Raw genomic sequence first — 21,524 nt, forward strand, 5'->3', positions numbered from 1 at the left:
TGTATCTATTATCTAAATTTGTTCTGATACATTTGCATAGGATCTGTAAGCACAGGGAATGTATACCATTTTAAATTTACAAATATTTAAATGATACTATAATAAAATAATTTAAATCAACGATTGGAATCTGTAAGAATATTATTCCTTTAAAAAGCATTCTACTTACTACCCAAGTTTGAGAAATAAATGGTATATCCAAATAAAGGATCCCTGGATCTTCAAAGCCCTTTCAGAAAGCTGTAGTTTCAGCAATGCCCCACTGGCGCCATCTGCTGGGTATATTTGAACAAGACTCCACCAGCTTGCCAGCTCCAAAGCACAGCCAGGAAAGTATTTAAACTGCCGTCCACACTCAGTATGGGGGAGGACTACTTTACACCTCTCTTCTCAAACCTCCAGCCCTGCCTCCGCATCTTTCCCCCAGGCTGATAACCTGGCTCACCTCCCTGTACTCCCCACCGAACCCCAACCTGCACCTGCACCTACAGGTGCTCTACTCTGCTCTGAAGACCAAGTCTGTGCTCTGGCTCCTCTCACGTGGCCAATACTTTGTACCTATAATGCTCCCTTCCCTCTCCTGCATTATTGAGTTTCCCCTCTTAGCTAGATAGTCACATCAGCAAATATGCTGTAATACTTCTTATCTTTAAAAAAAAATAGAGAAAAGAAAAGCCAATCCATTTTAATCCCACGCCCCCCATTCTGCTTCCCTTCAAATAGAAATTTCCAAAAGCGTGGACAAATGCTGGCTCCACTTCCTCACCTTCGCTCTCCCTCAAATCTCGTTCGCTGGGCTCGCCCTCCCCTACCCGCTGAAGCTGCTTGAGGCCACCTCCCCTGACTTGCGCTGGCTGTCCGTCTGTCTGTCGTGGTCCTCCTCGAGTGCTGAGCAGCATCTGACAGGCCCATTCCCCTCTTCTCAGGAGCAATCTCTTCCCTGTGTCTCTGTGACCTCCCCTTCTCCTTCAGGTCCCTCTGCTGGCGCCACCTCCTTTCTCAGACCTTTGTGTTCAGCAGTGCCCAGGGCTGCTCCACCCCCACACTGTCCCTGTGTCTCTAGACCCTTGGCCGAAAACAATCCACAGGCCCTAACTAAGATCTCTAGCCCAGACCTTTGTCCTGAGCTCCAGGCTCACTGACCCAACTGCTTCCCCCTCATCTACTCTTAGATGGTGGTCTAGGCTGCGTGTCCAAGAGGCAGCACACAGTTAACACCATGAAGCCGCACTCTTGGCTTTCCACAGAATCTGCTCACCTCCCCAACATGGTTAAAAAGGTACCAAGATTGACGTAGTTGCTCGGACCTCAGCCTGGGAAGTCCTCTTGATTCCCCTCCTCGCTCTAACCAGGAAGTCCTGACTGCTGACTCTGGTTCTGAGGCATGTGCTGCCTCTGACACTTCTTGCACCTCTGCTGCTACCACCTTGGCTGAGCGGCTACAATCTCCCAGGCAGGCACCTGCGAGAGGTCCCTAGGTGAGCCCCCTGCTTCGGCACTCACCCCCCTCCGGCCATTCTCCAGAGTCCAGCCCAGAGTGAAGCAGAGACAATGCCTTCCATGATCAAAGCCCTCCAGGAGCCCCTCACACTTAGGTTACAGTCTAAACTGCTTGCCTGGCCTCCAAGGACTCCTTTATCTGGCTCCAGCTACCTCCCCCAACAACCCTCACCCAAAATGGTCTCCCTGGTTCACTGTGCTCCTGCCACATCAGCCTTCCTACTGTTCCGTGAATATGCCATGCTATTCCTCCTCCAAGAGAGTGCTTGTGCCACTGTCCCCCAGGTCTCTGCATGGCTGAGTTTTTAGTCATTCAGTTCTCAATTGAGATTTCATCCCTGCTCTGAAGCAGTGCCCTCCGCAGTTTCTATCTGAAGTGACCCTGTCGTCTCCCTGCCTGTCTTCCACGTCCCCCCAACAAGCATGTCATTCTGTAAGAACAGAGCCTTCTTTGTCTCATTCTTTGTTCAACTACATACTGTTTCAGTGCAGATCTCTATTTTGCAGATGAGTAAACTGAGGCTTAGCGAAATCAAGCAACCTGCCCATGTCACAGTAGAGCACCAAGGCTGGGTCAGAACCCAGGTCTGGTCAAGCCCAAAGCCCTTGCCTTAGCTTGCTGCACTGTCCTGCCCCCAAGTCTGGATCAGAGATTTGGAAAAGATGATCCTCCTTCCCCTCTCAATCAGAACTAGCAATATGCTGGGATTTTTATTTCTATATGTTGGCATCTTCAAGTAAATTCTTTGCTCTGAAATCTGAGGATAAACCAAAATCCTCATTGTGACTGCATTCCTTGAACTCTGAAAATAAAGCAGAGAAAAATCCCATACCCATGTCGTTCCAATTCCAAAATGAGGGTGGGGCAGAGTCGGCAGTGGAGACGTTTTCTCCCCAGGGCAGACACTTTAGAATGGGATCCCAAAGGTCAGGAAAGGCCATCTCCCACAGAGTTGAGCTCAGATTAGTAAAGAATTCCATATTTCAATTATTTTTAAAAGATGCCTTAGCATTTCATAACTTATAATTGTAACTCCCCACTTTATTGGTTACTATTCTTTTATCAACCTTCCCTCCCTCTTCCACTGACAAATGTCTAGTCATTTTCATAAAAGAGGCAATGCCCTTCTTCCTAATGTAGATAAATAAGATGACAAAGTAAACCAAAACGGAACCATGTTTGGTAGCTGAGTTTCAATATCTGTACAGCAGCTGCAGCAAACATAACATGAACATGTAAAAAGATCATTGCTAGGGAAGGAAGAAAAGGGTTTGATGTTGGATATATGGGAGTCCCCTATATTGTATACATTACTGTGATCTAAAACTTTTGTGAAGACAAAATTAAAAATTAGAAAAGAAAAAAATGATGTAGACACGCAGGAAGAGATGAAAGAAATTGCCTTGCCACATACATACAGTGATGAAAGGCAAAATGTAAAAAAAAAACTTTATATTTTTCATTTTTTAATACCCCAATTTATTTTTACTTTATTTTAGTTTTTCTAAATTAGTATGTATTCTATTTCTAATTTTTAAACCCATCACTATATTTCATTTTCCTATTAATTGAATTTGGTAATATATTAGACTTCATTTTTGAAGAAGTTTTGGACTACAGCGAGGCTCAACTATGGCAGGGAGGAACACTGGTATGGGGTGTTATTGATGGGGGGGCACATGGTTGGGAGAGAGCTCTCCAGGGCATGTATATAGGGTACATAAAAATGTGTGGATATATGTTGGGTATTTTGATAGTAGTTACAGTTACAAACGACAACTGAGGGATGCTGAGTTCCTAGCCAGGGGAGCTCTATCACATTCCCCAGTGGAACAGCAACAATCCCCCAAGTGCAATACCAAAGACCAACAAAGAAGGATGGTCCAACTATGAGTCCTTGATACTGATGACTATGCTTATGAGCCTGTGTGACTGAAATTTCAACTAGGCCTAGGGCTGCAGGGTGCCTAAGAGTTACCTCCTGAGAGCTCCCATGTTGCTCAAATGTGGCCACTCTCTAAGCCAAACTCAGGACATGACTCCTAGGGATGAGCCTCCCTGGCACTGACGGATTACTACCAATTACTAACTGGTGATGCAACTAGAAAGAGACCTTGAATAAAAGGGTCAACTCAGACCAGCAGAATATCTCAGCCTACATGTAGGATCATGTGTTAAAAACTGCTTTTAGACCTTAAATAAAAGGGGGAAATGGCAAATACAAATGGGTTTGTCTCTTCAAAAAAAAGAGTCAGGAGGTCACCAGAGGAGTTGCACTTATGCATACTGCAGCAGGACCCCAGAGATAGCCAAAGTAAATACAACCCCAGGTACTGGTTCTCCTGAGGGTTATGGAGACCCACAGGTTCTATGGTCATGGCAGATGGCTCTGGAGTTCAGTGCCATGTCAGTGGGCCCTATTTTGGAAATTGTGTTCCTGAGTGTGATGGAGTTGGACTCAGATGTCACCTTTCTACACATGCCTCTTCTGTCACTTTTACTGAACCTGTGGTTGGTGCTAGGGTTGGTGTATGCTCAGGAGACTTGAATCTCTGGACTGCCCATGTGCCAGCTGGGCCCTGAGCCTCAGCAGATTTGCAACTCCTACTCTCTGGTTCATTGGACTTACCCAGGTCAGCTGGCAGGGAGGTAAAGATGGTCAACCACTACACCAGGGAACCAAGAGTGCCTACAACATGTGGAATCTAAGCCCCCTCTCGATATAGATGTGGAGTGGACATCACTATCCCAGGGTCCACAGGATGGAGGAATAAAGTATGGATTGGGGTAGACTTACTAATATTCTACTATGGAAGTGTTGTGACTAGTAATGGAAGAAATTGTAGCATTGATGTGGAGAAAGTGGCCATGGTAGTTGCTGAGGACAGGGAGAGGGAAGTAGAGATGTGATATGGGGGCATTTTCAGAACTTGGAGTTGTCTTAAATGATACTGCAGGGACAAATGCTGGACATTATATATCCTGCCATAACCCACTGAATGTACGGGGGAGAGTGTAAACTGCAATGTTAACTATTATCCATGTGGTGCAGCAGTGCTCCAAAATGTATCCACCAAATGTAATGAATGTGCCACAATGAGGAAAGAGGTTGTTGATGTAGGAGTGGGGTGAGGGAGGGTGAGGGTATATGGGAACCTCTTATATTTTTTGAATGTAACATTTTTTGTGATCTATATATCTTTAAAAAAAATACAATTAAAAAAATTGATGGGGTCGGGGTGGGGAGTGGGGTATATGGGAACCTCTTATATTTTTAATGTAATAATGTAACGTTTTGTGTGATTCATTAACTTTAAAAAAGATATTAAAAAATAAAATTTTAAAAAAGATGACATTATTTTAAAACCCCTTAATATCTGCTCAGAGCACCAAACAGTAGACCCCATTGGACACAGACCTTCCCCACTCAAGAGTTTATAATTTACCAATATGGAGAGACTAAAACTATTTTGTTAACTGTGTATAAAATAAAAGGTGTGTTATATATACCAACATTTATCAACCACCCATATGTGCCAAGTCCTGTGCTACTCATACTATACCAGCAACTAACATTTTTAATGACCACTTATCTTGTGCTAGACCCTTGCCCCTCAGTCAGTGCTGTGACTCAGGTAGAGAATTCTTCCCACTGTGCAAATGAAACAGACTTTGGGGTTTGAAGTTGCACAACGAGTGAGTGGACTACCTCAGATTTGAGGAGTCAGGTCACTTGTGCCGACACCAGTTGTCTCAGCCACACTGCCATTCTGACAACCATAAAAGGGGGTGCACATACGTTGTGACACTGTGTTACAAACACCCAGCCATAGGAGTTGTATGGATAGATAAAGTGTGTCTGGGAGGTTCCAATTCCAGATAAAATCATCAAAATCACTTGTAAAGATTTGAATAAAAAGAGAAGTGAACAGCTACAAAGGGTGAGGATGGTTCTGCTCCTTGAAGGTCTTTCAGCAGAACCTACCAATGTTCAGGATGCGAAGAGGACATTTGGTATGCTGTACCTTACATAAACCGTGGATCTGAGGGAGAGGCCATTATCAGGTCCTGTGAGAAAAATGGCTGTCCACTGCACAGAGTCTGAACCCACAGTCAGAGTCACTACACTTAAGAAGAGCTAGCTGGGTCCAAGCACACACCTCTTTCTGCCTGCTTAGATTAAATAAGTTCAAGTATGTATTAACACTAGCACAGAGCTGCTATATACTAGGTGTGCAATGTGTGTTTGTTGCAACCCCAGTATTTATTTCTTTGTCCTCAGTAAAAGAACACTGAGGCAGTGACAAGTCCAGCTAAAAGAGCACCTTCAGCCTCCCTTGCAGCTAGACATGGCCATCAGGGATGCAGCCTCAGGATTCCATGGGACTCCTGGCAAGGCTATGAAAGGAAAAGCAGATTCAGCCAGTGGGGCTGCTTTTGCTTCTCCTGTGCTTCCTTTTGCTGCTTAACTTGGAACGTAGGCATGATGACTGGAACTGCAGAAGTCATCTTGGACCATGAGGTGACTTTGTGGAAGGAAGGCATTTGCTGAGGACAGTGAGTATGAAGTTAACGGGTTGGGTTTCAGTCATCACTGTTCAGCTCCCTGACTGGCCGCTGACAGACCATCTGCACATTTCCTTTAAATGAAAGAGACATAAACTTCATCCTGTAGAATCCAGTAGTTCTTATACCTTGATGGATATCAGCACTACCCAGGAAAACTTACAAAGGCCCAGGCTTATCCTCCCTCAAGGAGCCTCTGAGTGCCCAAAATCCAGGCACCACCTAAGTTTGAGAGCCACACAGTGCTCTGGACTTTTCTGTTCTGAACTACCAAACCTGATCTTACCTGATTCACTTTCTGTGTCAACCTTAATACTAACAACACAGTCAAAAGCCATTTTGTAACACCCAATTTCATTTTACTTCTGATTGAAGCCTCGGGTACAGATCTGAACAAGGAGTTCTTCTGCCAAGACAATTGCCCCCAGGAGGTGGCAGATGGGGATGGGCACGCTGCCCGCCCACTCCCCCCACCAATTCCTGGGAATCTGACCAGCCCCTGGCCTGCTCCTTGGCATGCAAGCTGGGACAGTGCGGATGAAAGCTGTTTGGGCGCAAGACACCTTAGCTTGGATGTTTTTGGCAGAACCTTAGAATGCTGTCACCTCATCGTAAGGCTCCAGCCCCTTTCCATTTGCCTTCCTCACCTTGACACAAAAAGGAAGGATGAGGAACCATCGCTCTCCAGGGACACACGCTGGCTCTTAATCACTGTGTTTCACCCATGCAACCCCCGCCTCATAAGTCAGCCCTCCTCAGGAAGAGCTCGCGAGTCCAGGAAAATGCCCGGCACCGCCTCCACCCACCCATAGTTAGTAATTCAAAGCCAGAGTTTTCCTAAACTGAGTCTTTGGCCACCTGGTGGTCAGCCTACTCTGCCCAGCCAGTAATGCCTTCTTGTTTCCATCTCAGCACAGAAGGATCGGCTTTTGTCCTCTCATTCTTCTCTTTTCCAAAGCTTATGCCTTTTTTTCTTTCTGCTGATAGAGCAATGCCGGTCATTTGGCATGTGTCCAGAGACACTTACTGATCACCATGCCAAAGAAAAACCAAAGTGCTCTCGACCCATCTGGATATGAAAATAACACAATTCCTAAAAACCCAACCTGTTGACTTCAGATAGTAATTATAGAAATATGACTTTATTATCTGGCTCTTTATATTCAGTTCCTGAGACTTACGGCAACCACCCACTTCTGCCTGCTCTGGGTAAAAGCAGCTGACAAACAGGTAATGCCCCTCTGGGTGCCAGCTACACAGGGGAGTCCCACAGACAGAACAGGCGTGGGTGAGTCACCGCCCACACCCGCACCTATCCCTGAACGTGAGGAGGCCTGGCCTGGCTCAGTATCCCACCACCCCGCGTGGCCTCTGGCTAGAAGAGACCCCAGGGCTGCAGCTGTGTTGAGGGGAGGCCCATGTCCCCCAAAGCGGGGGACCCCCTGGGCCTAGCCCAGAGTAGAGCCGAACACCTCTCTAAAGAAGGTCCACATGCACGCTTGGGCCCCAGGCAGCTGGGCGGGGGCTTCCAGAAGGAAGAAGGCTCCGCTCCAGACTGCCCCGGGGCTGCCCCGAAGAGAAAGCACCCCAACACGGGGACTCACTTTGTGTTTATTTCTGGTAGTGAGCGGAGTGTGAAGAGCCGCCTCCTCCCCCTCGGATGGCATGACCTGCCGTTGGAGATGACGCTGGGTAGTGTCCTGGGCGGATGGGCTTGGCTGTATCCAACCCATGAAAAGAGAAGAGAACAGGCATTCAGAAATGGCGCCAACAGCTGTGCCCGGTTGCCAGCCAGTAGTCATGCGAACTGAGTCACGGTTCTCAGCCACCAGACCCTCCTGGGAAGGGGAGGTCTTCCTTCCCACTCGTGTGTCAGCCAAACCAGAGCGCCCAGAGGTTTATGGACAGGGTACATGGGCATGTCAACTACCTTATTTTTATTTGGGTTGAGGAAAATAAAGGGTAAGGTGTCAAAAAGGAAACAAAGAATTTTCAGTTTTATCTGAGGCAGAGCCAGGGGTCCCCACAGGGATTCCAAGGGGATCTGTGTAGCTCCTGAAATTGGGTTCCTTTTTTCTGGGGAGAGGATCCATAGCCTCCAGTCTTATTGGCATGATGTCTAATTGGCATGAAATTCAACAAATGCAACAAACCCTTCATCTAAGTTGTGATTTAAAAATCAGATACATGAAGTTGCTGGGTTATAATACATCTGCAGAGCAATATGTGATAGAAAATAATATTGCATGTTATTAAGGGAGGTTTAAATTTTAAAAAACTTGTCGTAGTTAAAGAACATCCTTCAATCCCCTTTATTCCTACCGCTCTGTCCAGGGCACTGTGACTCAGCAGCCACGCCCTCCTTGCCCACAAGGAGGCAAATTTCCCAAATCCATTCAGTTCTGGAGGGATCTGGAATGCCAGGCCCCCTCCTGCCAGTTTGTTCCCACACCCTGACTTGCTGAGGCCAGGCTGGCTCTTTCCAGGTATTTCTAAACCGGTACTTGTGGCTCTGGGCTCCTTGGTGGTTCTGCCTCGGGCAGGACGGAAGGAGTCCTCGGGCCCATGGCCCGCTGAGACGCGGCCACACGTTCTAGCGTTCCTAAGAGTGCACCTCTGAACACAGCCCAGCAGCCGGGCCTGCAGCCTAGGCAGCTTCTCCGCTTGGTCTGGAAGCTTCAAAGCCTTTCTGCACGCAGGGTTATCCGTGCAAGGAAGCGAGTGCTGCCATCTGCTTCCTCCCAGGATCGGGGCAGGCCGCTGTGAGCGCGGGCTGCCCAGGCGCCGCGGCTTTGACGCGCGCATCTGAGGTACTACTGAGGTGCCCACGCGGGGCGGCCTCACGGCAGCGCGCGCCGCCTGGCTTGCTCCGTCTGCGCCTTTCAGCACGGGCCCGGGGGAACGGCCACCGCAGCCCCTGACCCCGCTGCCCCTACGCCTGGCGCGTACCGATCTGGGCGGAGTGCGCCCTCCTGGCCATGTTCTTGGCTCGCACGGCCTCCTTGATGCGATCCACCTCCTGCTGGTAGCGCTTGCGGTCCCGCATGGCGTTCTCCTTGGCTTCCTTCAGCGCGCTCTCCAGCGCCTTCACGCGCTCCGCCGTCGCCCGCAACCGCTTCTCCAGCTTGGGCAGCTCGCAGCGGAGGTCTGCATTGTCCCGGACCAGCTGCGGCGGAGAGAGGGGGTGGACGCACAAGACGGCGAGTTGCAGGGAGGATGGCGGGAGAGCTGACCCAGCGGGGCGGCTGTCCCACCACCCCCTGCCCAGATGTCTCTGCAAGTCCACATGACCACCAGCTCTGTGAGTACTGAAGGAAAACTAAAACCCACACCCTGTGATGCCGATTTGCTAAACACTTGATTACGAGGTGTGTGTGGAGGGGCGGGGGGGGGGGGGGGGGGCAAAGGATGGAATTAAAAGCCTTTTCCAGCCACAGGAAGCTTTGGGTCTTGGGCAGGATTTCTTCCTCTCGATTTGGTTGGGTGGGGGGAACAGTGTGAGAACACTTACCACCAGGACATTTGCCTGCAAAAGCTAAGATACTGAAACCATACATGTTTAGGGGCTCGCTGAAGCCTCTTTCCATGGTGGACCCGTCTACACGGGCATGGGTTTGGACTCAGCCGTGTATCCAGAGGCTAACAGAAAGCCTGGGTGCTTGCTCATGCTTTCATTCCCTAAGCAGCCCAGCCTAGCTCTGGGCTTGTGATGGGCTCGAGGGCCAGCTCTGCTACTTCCTGGCCAGTCTCAGGTTTTTCATCCATCAAACAAGGATGCCACCTAATAGGCTGTGTGGGAATCTAAAGAAAAGTTTGAAAATCAGAAAGTGCTTTGAGAAGCTGAGCTACTGCTGGGTCCATGCCTGCTTTGTTTATGGCTATGTCCCCAGTGCCAGCTCCAGCAGCCAGTAGAGAACAGGTTTCAATAAATATTTGGTGAATACATGAACAAAGTAATTAATGCATTTCAGAGCCCTATTTTGGGCTTTCTGACCATTTCTGCTTTTATATTTCTCATCAAAAATTTGCTTGAATGACTTCAACTATGCTGAATCTATCTTCCTCTCTCTAGGGAAAAAATGTCATGATTTTTAAGAGGACCTAAAAAGCCCCAGAAAAATGGCATCCCCTTAGCTATATGGTCCAAAAATGTTGACCGACTTCCATCAAATCCCAAATCCTAAGGAGGGAAAAGTCACAAAGATGCCAGCATTTAAACAGCATCCAAGACAAACGATCTCCCTAAGTCACAAGTGGATTTGCACAGTTATCCCTCTGTCACTCTGAGCAAACTCTAGGGCATTGTAAGAATCTTAGAGGGTACCCAAAGGTCACAGGACAAGGGCCAAGGAGCAGACGGGTGGCAGTCCTAGTTCCAGATGTCCCACCATGCAAGGAAGCAATGAGAGAAGCTAGAGAGAGACCCTGCAGCTCTACAACCACCCCCTGCTCAGATGCTTGCTCAGGTGCCCGGCCCAGCTCGGTGGCTTCCATGCTGCGTTCTGTGTAGCCCTTGTGTCCACAGGGTGGTGTTATGGGAGATCCTGAGGCCAGCCAGGGTCCAAGGTGGGGTTGGAGGTGGAATGTTTAAAAGCCAGGACTCTGAACAGCCCACTCCTCAAATCCCAGCACAGACAGTTCTTTATTATTGACTTTAATGAGAGAATTTTATTTACAGGGGAAGTCACTGAGGATGAAATGACTTTTAAGGACCCTTCCAACACTAATGTTCTCTGGCAACATTAGTTCTTTTACCACATCAGAGTCTCCTGTCCGTCCTGTGGCCAAACCTGGTGCGTCTTCTTTCCGGGAAAGGAATAGAAGCAGAGGGAAGCTGGGCAACTCTCCTACCTGTTTGTGAACCTTGGTGAGCTGCTCCAGGTTATTCTCCAGGAAGGAAATTTTCTGCTTCTGGGCAGCACTGCCCCCTCCATCGTCACTGTCCAGCTCTACACTCTGCACCAAAGCCAAGGGATCAACAGAACATGCCTTCAGATGCCCCCAGCCCCAGGATAATGTGGATGATACACTGTGCGCCTACTTTGAAAAAAATCCCCAATGCCACCAGAAGCTATTCTAAAACTGAGAATAAAGTGAGGCTCTAAAAGTGAGGACTTGACAAACTTCCTAATTGATTACCTTGGTTGGTGTTACAAGTGTTCTAAGAAAAAAATGCTTCCGATCTTCTTTTGAAAGTTACACGCTATTACTCTTTAGTGGAATATACTTCTTGCTCCTAGGTAGGTAGAGACTCCCACCCCCCACCCCCAAAAGAAAGTGTTCCAAAACATTAGGAGAACTGGGGTGAAAACATAAACCTAAGACTTAAATTTGATTTCAGCCTATCACAAATGAGATGACAAGTCACTAAGCTTGCAGCCAGCATCTACAGCCCCCTTGGGAGGGCTCAGTGGCCTCTGCTGGGCTTTTCAGCTTCCAATTCCATGCAATTCGGTAATGAATCAATATTGAACTAGTCATAGCATCCAGGCATTAGGTAAAGTCTTGAAATGTAGCAGATCTTGAAATTGGCAAAAGCACAGAGCTCCTGGCACCGCTAAGCCAAGTGACAGCAACGAGCTGGGAAATACACGGGCAGACACATCCTGGAGTCCCAAAGCAGCAAAGTCTGCTTGCTTCCTCTGACCACAGAAGAGCTCGCCATCCTTGTTCTGAGAGGTAATGCCTAGCGGAGGCCCTCAAATCTCCCTTCCATCAGTACATGCCTGGGGTGCTCAAGCGTGAGAGGGTCTCGTTACCCCTCAGAAAGCTGGTCCCCACCCTAGTCCCTGACGCCTCAGACCAGTGCCCAGTGATGCTAAGGCAGTGGGCAGGAGCACTGCTCTTTGAGAACCACTGGTCTAAAACCTGGACTTTGAGACAACAGAACCAAGGAAGTGTGCCCACAGGCCCTGGTGGCCGCTTCCGCCTTGTGACTTAGCCTTTTCAGCCCCTGCCCAGGGCCCTCCGCTCTCCAGCCCCTCTGCTCTGGCCTCACTCTCCTACCTGGCCCACCTCCTATGGTCCTTTGTGTTGACGACGGTGGTCACTACCTCCCTGCCTGACACTGTCATTCGGGCCTAGAACTCTCCCATTATCTCTGCCTCCTTTACTTGCAGGCTTCTAAGCTCACTGGAACCACGCAGGTGGGGGCTCGCCCCACAGCTCATCCCTCACACCATTCCCAGCAAATGTCCCTCTGCAGCTGCCTGAACCTTCCCCACTCCCTTCTCCAGTGAGGACTGAGCCGCCATATTAACTGAGAAGATCAAAGTCATTGGATGCAACTTCTTTCCGGCATCATGTATTTCCCTGCAAATGTCTCCGTCTTGACTTCTCCACTCCTCCCCCTCCTCCTCCCTGAGGAAAATGTGTCCCTTCTCCTCGCCAAGCCTAATACATCCATCCATGCTATTAATGCTGTCCCACCTAAGAGCTACTTCATCAACTGCCATCTCTTTTTCCATAAATTTTACCTCTTTCCCTTGACTCCTTCATATATATATGCACACACATACACATGCATGTGCACACACGCATACTCACAAACATGCATGTACATATATAAACATACTCAAACCCACTCTTCTTAAATATCCTTTCTTCAATCCTATTATACCTCTGGACATGGCCCCATCACTCCTTGTCCATTGCAGCCTTCACCTCTGCAAGCCGCTCTGCACAAGATCACCGTGTGTGACATGAAGGCCAAAGCAGCTCAGATTTAGAAGCACACAGTCCTGAATTCAAATCCTGTCCTTAGCTCTAGCCAGCTGTGCAACCCTGGGCAGGTACTGAACACCTTAGCCTATCTCCACATCTACAAAAGAGTAATACTAAGATCCACCTGTGTGGTCGCTGGGGCGAGCAAACAAGATATGGGGTGTTAAAGTGCTTTGTGTACTGTGGCCCTCAGTGACGTCTAAGGGACAAGGCTCCCCATCTCAATTGGTCAGGTACCTGTTGTTGCAGCCAAGTCAGGCAAAGCCCTCTGGCCAGGCCCGCTGGCTTCCCGGCACCCAGCGAAGCAGCTCTCCCGAGATTAGGGTCAGATAAACATTAATCTGAAGCAAAGGCCAGGGCAGGATAATAACTTCCTTTTACTTAGAAGGAAAAGTCAGATGAGAAAATGTTCCCAAGTATTTTCACCTCCCGTGTATTATTCTTTTAATTAGCATTCTCTGGTGTGAAGGAATTAATTTTTAAGTATAACCAACTCCAATTTAAGCAAGTGATATTTCAACTGAAAAATGTGAAAAATGATTCTTTCTGACCATTTTTTATTTCCTTCTCAGGCCCAATCAGATAAAATAGAACTCACTTTTTTAACGCGGGTGGTCAGATCCTGGACAAAGAGCTTACGGAGGTTATGAAGAGTCTGCAGTTCTCTAGACTAGAAGAGAAGACATTTTACACCCCACTTAGATGAGGGAACACGTTAAATGGATGACACATTCGGCACAATGTCACGTTAACCCCAGGCATCGCCAGGCACGCTCTGCCACTCAGCGCCCATGCCGTGGGGCTTCGCGGATCCCCACGCCGTGCCCACCCCCTTGACTCAGCATCTTTACCGGAACCACCACCCGTGGACGGAGACCTGGAACTTCAACAATGAATCGTAGCCAGAACGAAGCCCGCTTGTTTACTGCACTCGAAACAGAGCACATCTTTAACTCGACTGCAAAAATTCAAGTCTTCTCATAAAAATATCTAAGAGCTCTGTTGTATCGAAATGGATTCCTTTTTTTCCTTGTGTTCCTTTTTCTTGATCATGTACACATTTTATAAAATACCAATATGTTTAAATTAGAAGTGAGTCATAGCTTCTCCCCCCCACCAACTGCTATTTTCATGTCTCTAGGGCCCCTTCTGGCCCCAGACCCTGTGTTCATTTACTCGCCATCACTGAGGTCATGGGGGAGGCAGATTCAGCCTTTCCACCTGGGCAACCCTGGGCCAGTTTTTTAACTTCTCTGTGCCTCAGTTTTCTTATTTTTAAGTATGAAAAATGGTCGTTCCTCCATAAAGTTGTTGTGCAGATTAAGTGAGATGGTCTTTATAAAATCTTAAAACAGTTTCTGGTGCGTAGGAAGGGCTCAGTAAATAATAGCAATTATTAACATATTGATGCATCATATCTGACATAACCATTTTTCCATCAGGCTTTTATTGTTCCTTTTGTTGTTATAATTTTCACAGGAATCTCTTGGGGGCATTTTCTTCATTTTGGACTATTTTCCACAAATCTTAAATTGGATTCTAAGAAAAGGAATCTGAGCCAAACCCTGGTGATCTTGGTTAGCAAGATCAGAAAATCAAACTATTTCCATTCAAATCTTCATATATCTATGACAGATATGATGACAGATACGATGATTTTCTTGCAAAATATTATTCCATAAGGGAGAAGAGATAAAGTCCACATATAAACTTTTCAATCTGCTGAAAGTGACCTACTCTAACACAGAAGGTCAAAGGATGTGGCTCACACATGCCCACAGGAAAAAGGAAGAAACAGGTTATAAAGCTACGAAAATTCTACATTTCCTGGAATAAAGATTCTCTATTAATTGACAGTCTTATTACTAGGTCTAAGTCTAAGTATATGATGAAATAAGAAGCACCTGTAGTGATTGCTTCCTTGGACGAGGTATATTGCTGTCTGTGGAAAGCTAAATGGATCTGTTACAATGAGTAAGGTGAACACAACACCTGTTTGAGGCCAGCCACCTGCTGAGCAGGTGCAGGGGTGCAACGTGGTGCCCACATTTAGGCTGACATGCTGCCCCATGCCCTGAGCTCGGTCCCAGTGCCGTGCTCCTAAATGCCTGCAGCTGCTCTGTGTGTGCTCCCCTGCTCCAGTGAGCCTATTGCTGATGAAAGTGTTATCATAGTTAATGTCTTCCATGAAAAACACCTCCCCACACCCAATGGAAATGAGAAGACGTGGCCGTGTCAAAGGGTCAGGCACCTCCTTGGAGCTTAAGGACCAAATAATAGAGAGGCGAGTTCAGCAACTTTCAGTTTTTGTTTGTTTATAGGTGGATTCAATGATAAGCAGTTTGCAGGGGAAGCTGGAGGCCTTCAAAACAGTTGGTCAGTTATATTTGTGCACATTTAGGCTTAGGTAACTCTAATTTGGCTTCCTGTGTCAATGAATTTTCCTCTCTCATATTCCTTATCATTCCACTTCCCAACCACTTCCCTCAAGCCTGCTGCTGGCCTCCACGTAAAGGCTCAGGGCTCTGCTTCCCGCCACAGAGGACAGTGAAGGTGGGACCAGAGAGATGGAAACATCAGGCTCTTCAAGGCAGCGGAGAGAGGGTCCAGCCACTGAGCCCAGACAAAGGGCCCTGCCACAGGCGTGCCACTGTGGAGGACGGCTGGTTGCCGGGGTCCCCGGCCAGAGGCCTTCAGCAGTCCACCTGGAGCGGGCTTCACAGCCTCCAACCTCTAGACAGCAGACTCCCCTCCCCTCCCACCAAACAGCAGAGCAGGCCTGGGGTCAAGGACAGGGAGCCCGTTTCTGAAGACGGCTTATGGCTTGGGAAGAGTTCTGATCTATAGCGAAATGAAAACATCCAAGTATGTAGAGGGAGGGTCTGATTTTGGATTTTAAAAGTAGAACTGTGTGAAGTACAAGGGTGGAAATGAGAGGGAGAGAGAGTGGGAGTCACTGTGCCAGGGGTCTGCCCATGTGTGTGAACAGCTGAGTGTGCAGGTGAGCACCTGAGTGATGGGTGAGTGTGTGGAGGCCGAGAGTGCAGGTGCAGGATGAGGCGAGAGACCGCGACAGCTTCATGAGCGGGGGCCTTGTCTGCTGGGCCTGGAAGAATGTCATCACTTAGCAGGTGCTCAATAAACATCTGCTGAATGAGAGCAGAGGCTGTACAACTGGAGGCACTGATTTCCAATTCAGGTGATTCTCACTCCAGGTGAGCATGACTCCAGGGTGACAGCACCAGGGATGGATGGATGGATTGTCAATCATTCTGCCAAGAGCTGGGGAATAAATGGGAGTTCCAGTTTTCCTTGGAATGTTTACATCTAAAATGATACCTGACAAAGATGCACACAAATAAAATTTTACAGTAAATGAATTCGTCAAATCGTGAACTAGCCCAGCCTTTGAAACTGAAATGAGTTGGGAAACATCTTGACTTTCACATACCACTGTCTCCTCCAGCCCTTTGAGATCCTCTCTGGCTTGTTCCCTCTTATCGTTGAGCAATCTAAAGAACAAAAAGGAGTCATAAACCACCAAAGAAGAGTCAGAGATTTAGGCTGATCAATCTGCAGACAAATCAGTAGAACAAACCAACTCGCACAATCAAATGGTTTTTAAATTAGCCCAATCATCTGAATCACAAAAGTAGAATTATTTTTAAGACCTCACAGGGAGGAGAGAAGAGAGAGAAGAAATGTGAAGTGCACTCACAAGAGCTTTTCCAGCTTCATCTCCCTCTCTTGGTCCTCGATTTTCAGCTTGTTATAATCAGAACTGAGCTGCTCCTGTTCCAATTGCAGTTTCTGATTCAAACTGAAATTGAGAGGAAAAGGCAACACATTCCTCATCAGCCTGAAACTCTGAGCCATCCAACTAAAAACATGGTTCTGCTCCAACCCCATTAATTCTGTGCAATAATGGTGGCCATTCCAGAGGCTGGTGAGGGATCAGAGCACAGCCGCACAGCTTCCTCCCTGCCCGAGTGAAATCTAATTTCTGGGGAGCATCTCAGAGGCATGAAACATCAGGCTTTGAGGTTGTATTTATAGTGTGCTTGTGTCAGAGCTGCAGGGGAAAAAAAATGAGATGGGAAAAGGGCTATTTCAAAAGAGAGGCCCCATCAAGAGGACCCGACTTCCTCTCGGGCTGAGTCCTGGGTCTCCCGTGTTAACGCTTGAGGGGTGGATTGTATGCCCTGGTCCCGCAAAGCGTTGAAATCCTAAGTCCCAGCGCCTCAGCCTGCGACCTTCATTGGAAATAGGGTCATTTCTGATGGACTTGGTTGCTTAATGAGGTTGGGTAGGCGTAGGGTGGGCCGTAACCCAACATGAGGGACACACACAAGAACAAATTGCTGCAGGCAAGCCCGGGCGCCCCAAGGCTTGCCAGCAGACCCCGAGGGCTGGGAAGGCAAGGGAGGTTGCTCCCAGTTTGCCGACACCTTTGTTTCAGGCTTCCAGGCCCCAGAACTGAGACAACAAACCTGATTTGACTTAAGCCACCCAGTTTGTGTTCCTTGCTGCGGCAGCCCTAGGAAAGTAACACAAAAATCATCTCCTAGACCCCAGCTCCCCAGGACACAGAGACGGTTCCCAGCCCACAGAGCCCTCAAGGAGGTGGTACAGAGAAGAGAGGGGTCCAGGGTCGGCTGCGAGGTACACTTGGCCTCTGCTGTGGCCCTCGAGCACTTAGCGGGCCCAGTGCTCATCAACGCCTTCGTTAAGGAGGCCTCCTGCGTCAGGGGACAGAAACCCTGAGGCCACATGTCAGGCACTGCAAGGAGGCTCCCCACCTGGCCAGGTGCTCACCGGCCCTCTGTGTCTTACCTTCCCTCTCTCTACCTCCCCTTCCAGGTGAGCATCTTGAGGGTCATTTGTCAGAGTAATGCGTGTGAGACAAAACTGAAGGGGAAAACACCTGAGGCCTGGGGTGGCCCACAAGGAGAAGGGGGGGAGCTAAGCACCTGCCCGGGTGGACGGTCCGCTCAGCGCCTGGTCACAGCACTTAAGCATTGTTTACTCATTACAGTTACTCCCCCCTTTCAAAATGCAAATGCACTGTGGGAGCAGCTCACACACACTCAAGAGAGATTTGCTTCAGTGGCCTGGAGAATTAAACTCTTAACTCCAGTTGCATTCCTGCTTAGCAGCGTGAATGTAAGTAAATCATTTAACCTTGCTTTCCCCAGAGAAATCTGTTTCTTCATCTACAGAAAGGGGCGGGGAGGGGCAGGCCTTGGGACTGGACCCTGGAGGGGCCAGTGGATGGAAGCATTTCAACAGAATTGGTTCCCTTTGCAATCCTCTTTTATTTGGGGTGTTTAAAAACCGCAAAGGGGTTCAGGGGCTCCACGCGGATCCATGGCACAAAAACCTCAAGGAGCCTCGGGTGGAGCTGGATCCCTGAGGCACCATCCGGCTGGGGGATGTCTGCATTGCCAGGCGGGCAGGAGGTGGAGGGAGCGGCGGGTATGGGATGGGCAGGGGGCTCGGGGCGTGCGAGCGCGTGTTGGGGCGAGGAGGAGGTGGGCACTGGCGTGCTGTCTGCCGTGTTTATTAACCTATGGGAGCCTCTCAGGTAGGGCCTATTTATTTGTTTATTTTTGCACTTGCGTGCAGGCAGTCTCCTCTCCCCAGCTCCTAGGGCGAGCTCGGCCCAGCTGGGGGGCCAGCATGGCCCTGCCCCGCGGGCACCAGGAAGAGAAGCTGGGCCCACCTGCCACCGCCAAGCTGGAGCCCCAGGAGGCTCAGCTCCAGATGGGAGAGCAGGCCTCGGGAGCGGAGCCAAGCCCACTGTGCCGCCAGGAGGAGGGGACCAGGCAAGGCAGTGCCACAGAGTGAGGGGACCTACAGCCAGCCCCTCTGGCCTGGCCCTGGAGGACCAAGCCATGCCCACCCCACACCCACCAGCCCCCATGCCAACTCACTCCCGGATCTCATCGATGATTTTCTGCTTCTCCTCAATTTCGTCTCGGAGCCTGGACAGCTGCTTCTGGTGAGCTTCCCGGTGGCTCTCCATCTGCTGCTCCAGCGCCTTCTGCAGCCCAGGCCAACAGGAATGTGTCATCCACTCGTTGGCACTGGGCCCACCTGTGACAGGCCCTGGATCTGCTTCTCCTCCCCACCCCGCACCCCCAGGAAATCGGGTCCCCAAACCGGGGGCAAAATGCAAGGATCTGTTTATCAACCTGAGTGAGCCCTGGAGTATTCAAAGAAGTCCACACATGGAATAAAAAGTTTTCACTGACCCTCTAAGGCTCTCCCAGGCCACCTGGCTTTGACAGCCAGGCCAGCCAGAGGCACAGGGCCCTTACCATGCAGGTGACCTCCGACTAGCCAGGGGCACTGTGTGAGCCCCTCATCTGTGAAACGCAGCTGCTAGCCCATCTCCTGCCCACTTCACTGATTTATAGTGAAGCCCAAAAGAGACCTTTACACCAAAGCACTTTGAAAACAGGAGAGGGGCCCATCAAGTGAGGATTATTTTACTGAGTTGGCTGGAGCAGGGACAGCCCATGGGCATTGCTTTAAACTATGGGCTTACCCTTAATGAGGTCTGCCACCTGCCTATATCGTAGCAAAATTCTGCGTTTTCTCATATCTCATTTTTATTCACCTAAAAAGCTTACTTCCCAAACTTTTTTCCTGCATTTTCCTGTGCTGTTCAAAACACAACCAAAACAGAGACTTCATTGTTTAAAATGGAAACTCAAATTTGGGGTGTTTTCTTAAAAAGATGGAGGGGAGAGACGTTTTCTTCCATTCAAAGGAGAGATGGACATTTTCTCTGAAGTTAACCCCAATGTCGCAACCCATGAGGTGATTCAGGTGCTGCCCATTCCCTCATCTGCAATGGGGATGAGGAAGAAACAAACGCAACACGGCCATCATCTTTGGGCATCTCGGGGTCTTTGGACACTCACATCTTTCTCTCATTTCCCAGCCAGGCTGTACGTGGAGAACCGCACCCAAAGCCCACCGGCCGGGTCCCTCTGCCCCCACCCCCCGCCACCTCTCTGAAGGTGACAGATTCTCCAAGCACAAGGAGATCCAGCCCAAGTGCACAGAGGGCCCGCTGGGAGTGGACACCCACACGCACCTTCATTTCCTCGGCATCCTGCAACCGCGTAAGATGTTCCTTCTCCTTGTCCTGGAAGCTGACTTCGTGCATTTTTTCTGTTTTGAATTTTAAATGATGATTTAAGATTTAACTGGCAGGACTCATACCCAAGCGTAAAAATTTTAAAGGAAGAGAGGGAGGGAGGGAAGGAAGGAGGCAATGGGGGTAAAGCATCAGCTGAGAGCAACAATTACAACCGTGATGTAAAGGAACAGGCCCCCTGAAGCCAGACTTTTGGCTAAAGGCAAAAGAAGAAGCCCAGAAGAGCAGAGCCTTCTGGTGCGAGCAGCGACTGTTCTGAGAAAGGCGCTGACCTGGAAGCAGGCCGGCCTGGGCCTGCACGGTCGCCCATCTCCAGGAGGCTGGTTCCCTGCCTGGCCTCTGTGAGCAGCGCCTGAGGCTTGGTGCAAACGTGCTTTGTAGATAAAGCACTAAGCGAATGTTAGGTGGCGCCTGGATTCATGCCACGATTAGAGTTCCAGAAGGTGCTAATTTACTTCCCATGGGTAAGATGTTTATTCTCCAAGAATCTGGAGCAGGAAAATGTAATTTAATGATATGAATAAGAGAAACAGAAATATAAAGGAACACTTTCAGGATTAAACAGGGAGGCTCCATATTGGAGCAGGCCTGCTGTGTGGCCCTCCTCCCCCTAGGGGGCGCCAGTTCTGCAGTCTTGATCAACTGCGCTCCGGGGACGCGGTGCAGGGGGCAGGGAGGTCAGACTGCAGAGTAGGGAGGCAAGTGGCTTAAGGCAGTGACATTAAATCCATTGCATTTTCTCTCTAGTCTGTCCTACTTTATTCCAGGTCTTCTCATCTCTATTTTATTTCAACTTAAGGGCAGCACTGCAGAAACCATGTACAAGAAGGTAAAATTATTTTCTGTGTCAGGTTTTCCATGGAACACTATTTCTAATATATTCACTCATTACCACATGAGGAAATATTGCAAGGTTATACATAGCGGGGATGGATGCATTCTCTTTCTTCTTTAATTTGCCTTGACATTCTAAACAAAGAGTATTTGTTGAGCAAATAACTATATAACCACAATAAAGGAAATAAAAAGAATAACAATCATCACCAATCCTACTACCCTAGCAAAACCATTTTTGTTTTAAATATTCATTTCTAGGGCTTGGAACATAAGATTTTTAAAAAATTGTCATAACCACCATAAAGATAAAATTACATATTATGATTTTTAACCTAATATAGCATCATAAGCATTGCTGTAGAGCCTTCATGTGGTTCATCTTCAATAGTAAAAGATATTCAATTGAACAACGTGCCATAATTTATTTAACAGTTGGACATTCAGGTAGCTGCCCTTTTTTGCTAATATGAATAATTCTGCAATGAGTATTTGAGATTTGAAGATCAAAGGCTATGAAGAATGTTACAATTATTTAACAAGTAATTTCAAACAGCTTTCCTAAAAGACAGTAATAATTTAGTGCAACCCACAATAGGCATGTTACAATTGCGGCGCAATGCATGCCTTCTGATCCCTCCTGTTCTGCATTTCTAGTCACCTCTCTTCAATTCCTATGTATCAAGCACTACCCTGAGCAAAGCGGGTCAGGAAGGTGCCTCACCAAGAGCA

The 21,524-nt window shown here is 48.5% G+C and overlaps 1 protein-coding gene across 1 annotated transcript in view; it reads right to left on the reverse strand.

The window, feature by feature from the left end:
• KIF5C (kinesin family member 5C) overlaps window positions 1–21,524 on the reverse strand; it is a 170,005-nt gene that overhangs the window by 10,795 nt on the left and 137,686 nt on the right. Inside the window, exons 18-25 of the mRNA XM_004462232.4 lie at window positions 19,896–19,972; window positions 18,724–18,833; window positions 16,509–16,610; window positions 16,242–16,302; window positions 13,389–13,460; window positions 10,919–11,023; window positions 9,017–9,233; window positions 7,672–7,785 (exon numbers count right to left, since the gene is read on the reverse strand). Of these exons, the coding sequence (XP_004462289.2) occupies window positions 7,679–7,785; window positions 9,017–9,233; window positions 10,919–11,023; window positions 13,389–13,460; window positions 16,242–16,302; window positions 16,509–16,610; window positions 18,724–18,833; window positions 19,896–19,972 (851 nt within the window). The 3' untranslated portion in view covers window positions 7,672–7,678. The remainder of the gene's footprint in view (window positions 1–7,671; window positions 7,786–9,016; window positions 9,234–10,918; window positions 11,024–13,388; window positions 13,461–16,241; window positions 16,303–16,508; window positions 16,611–18,723; window positions 18,834–19,895; window positions 19,973–21,524) is intronic.

This window comes from Dasypus novemcinctus, chromosome 7 (genome assembly GCF_030445035.2).
Source record: "Dasypus novemcinctus isolate mDasNov1 chromosome 7, mDasNov1.1.hap2, whole genome shotgun sequence".
Taxonomy (NCBI): domain Eukaryota; kingdom Metazoa; phylum Chordata; class Mammalia; order Cingulata; family Dasypodidae; genus Dasypus; species Dasypus novemcinctus.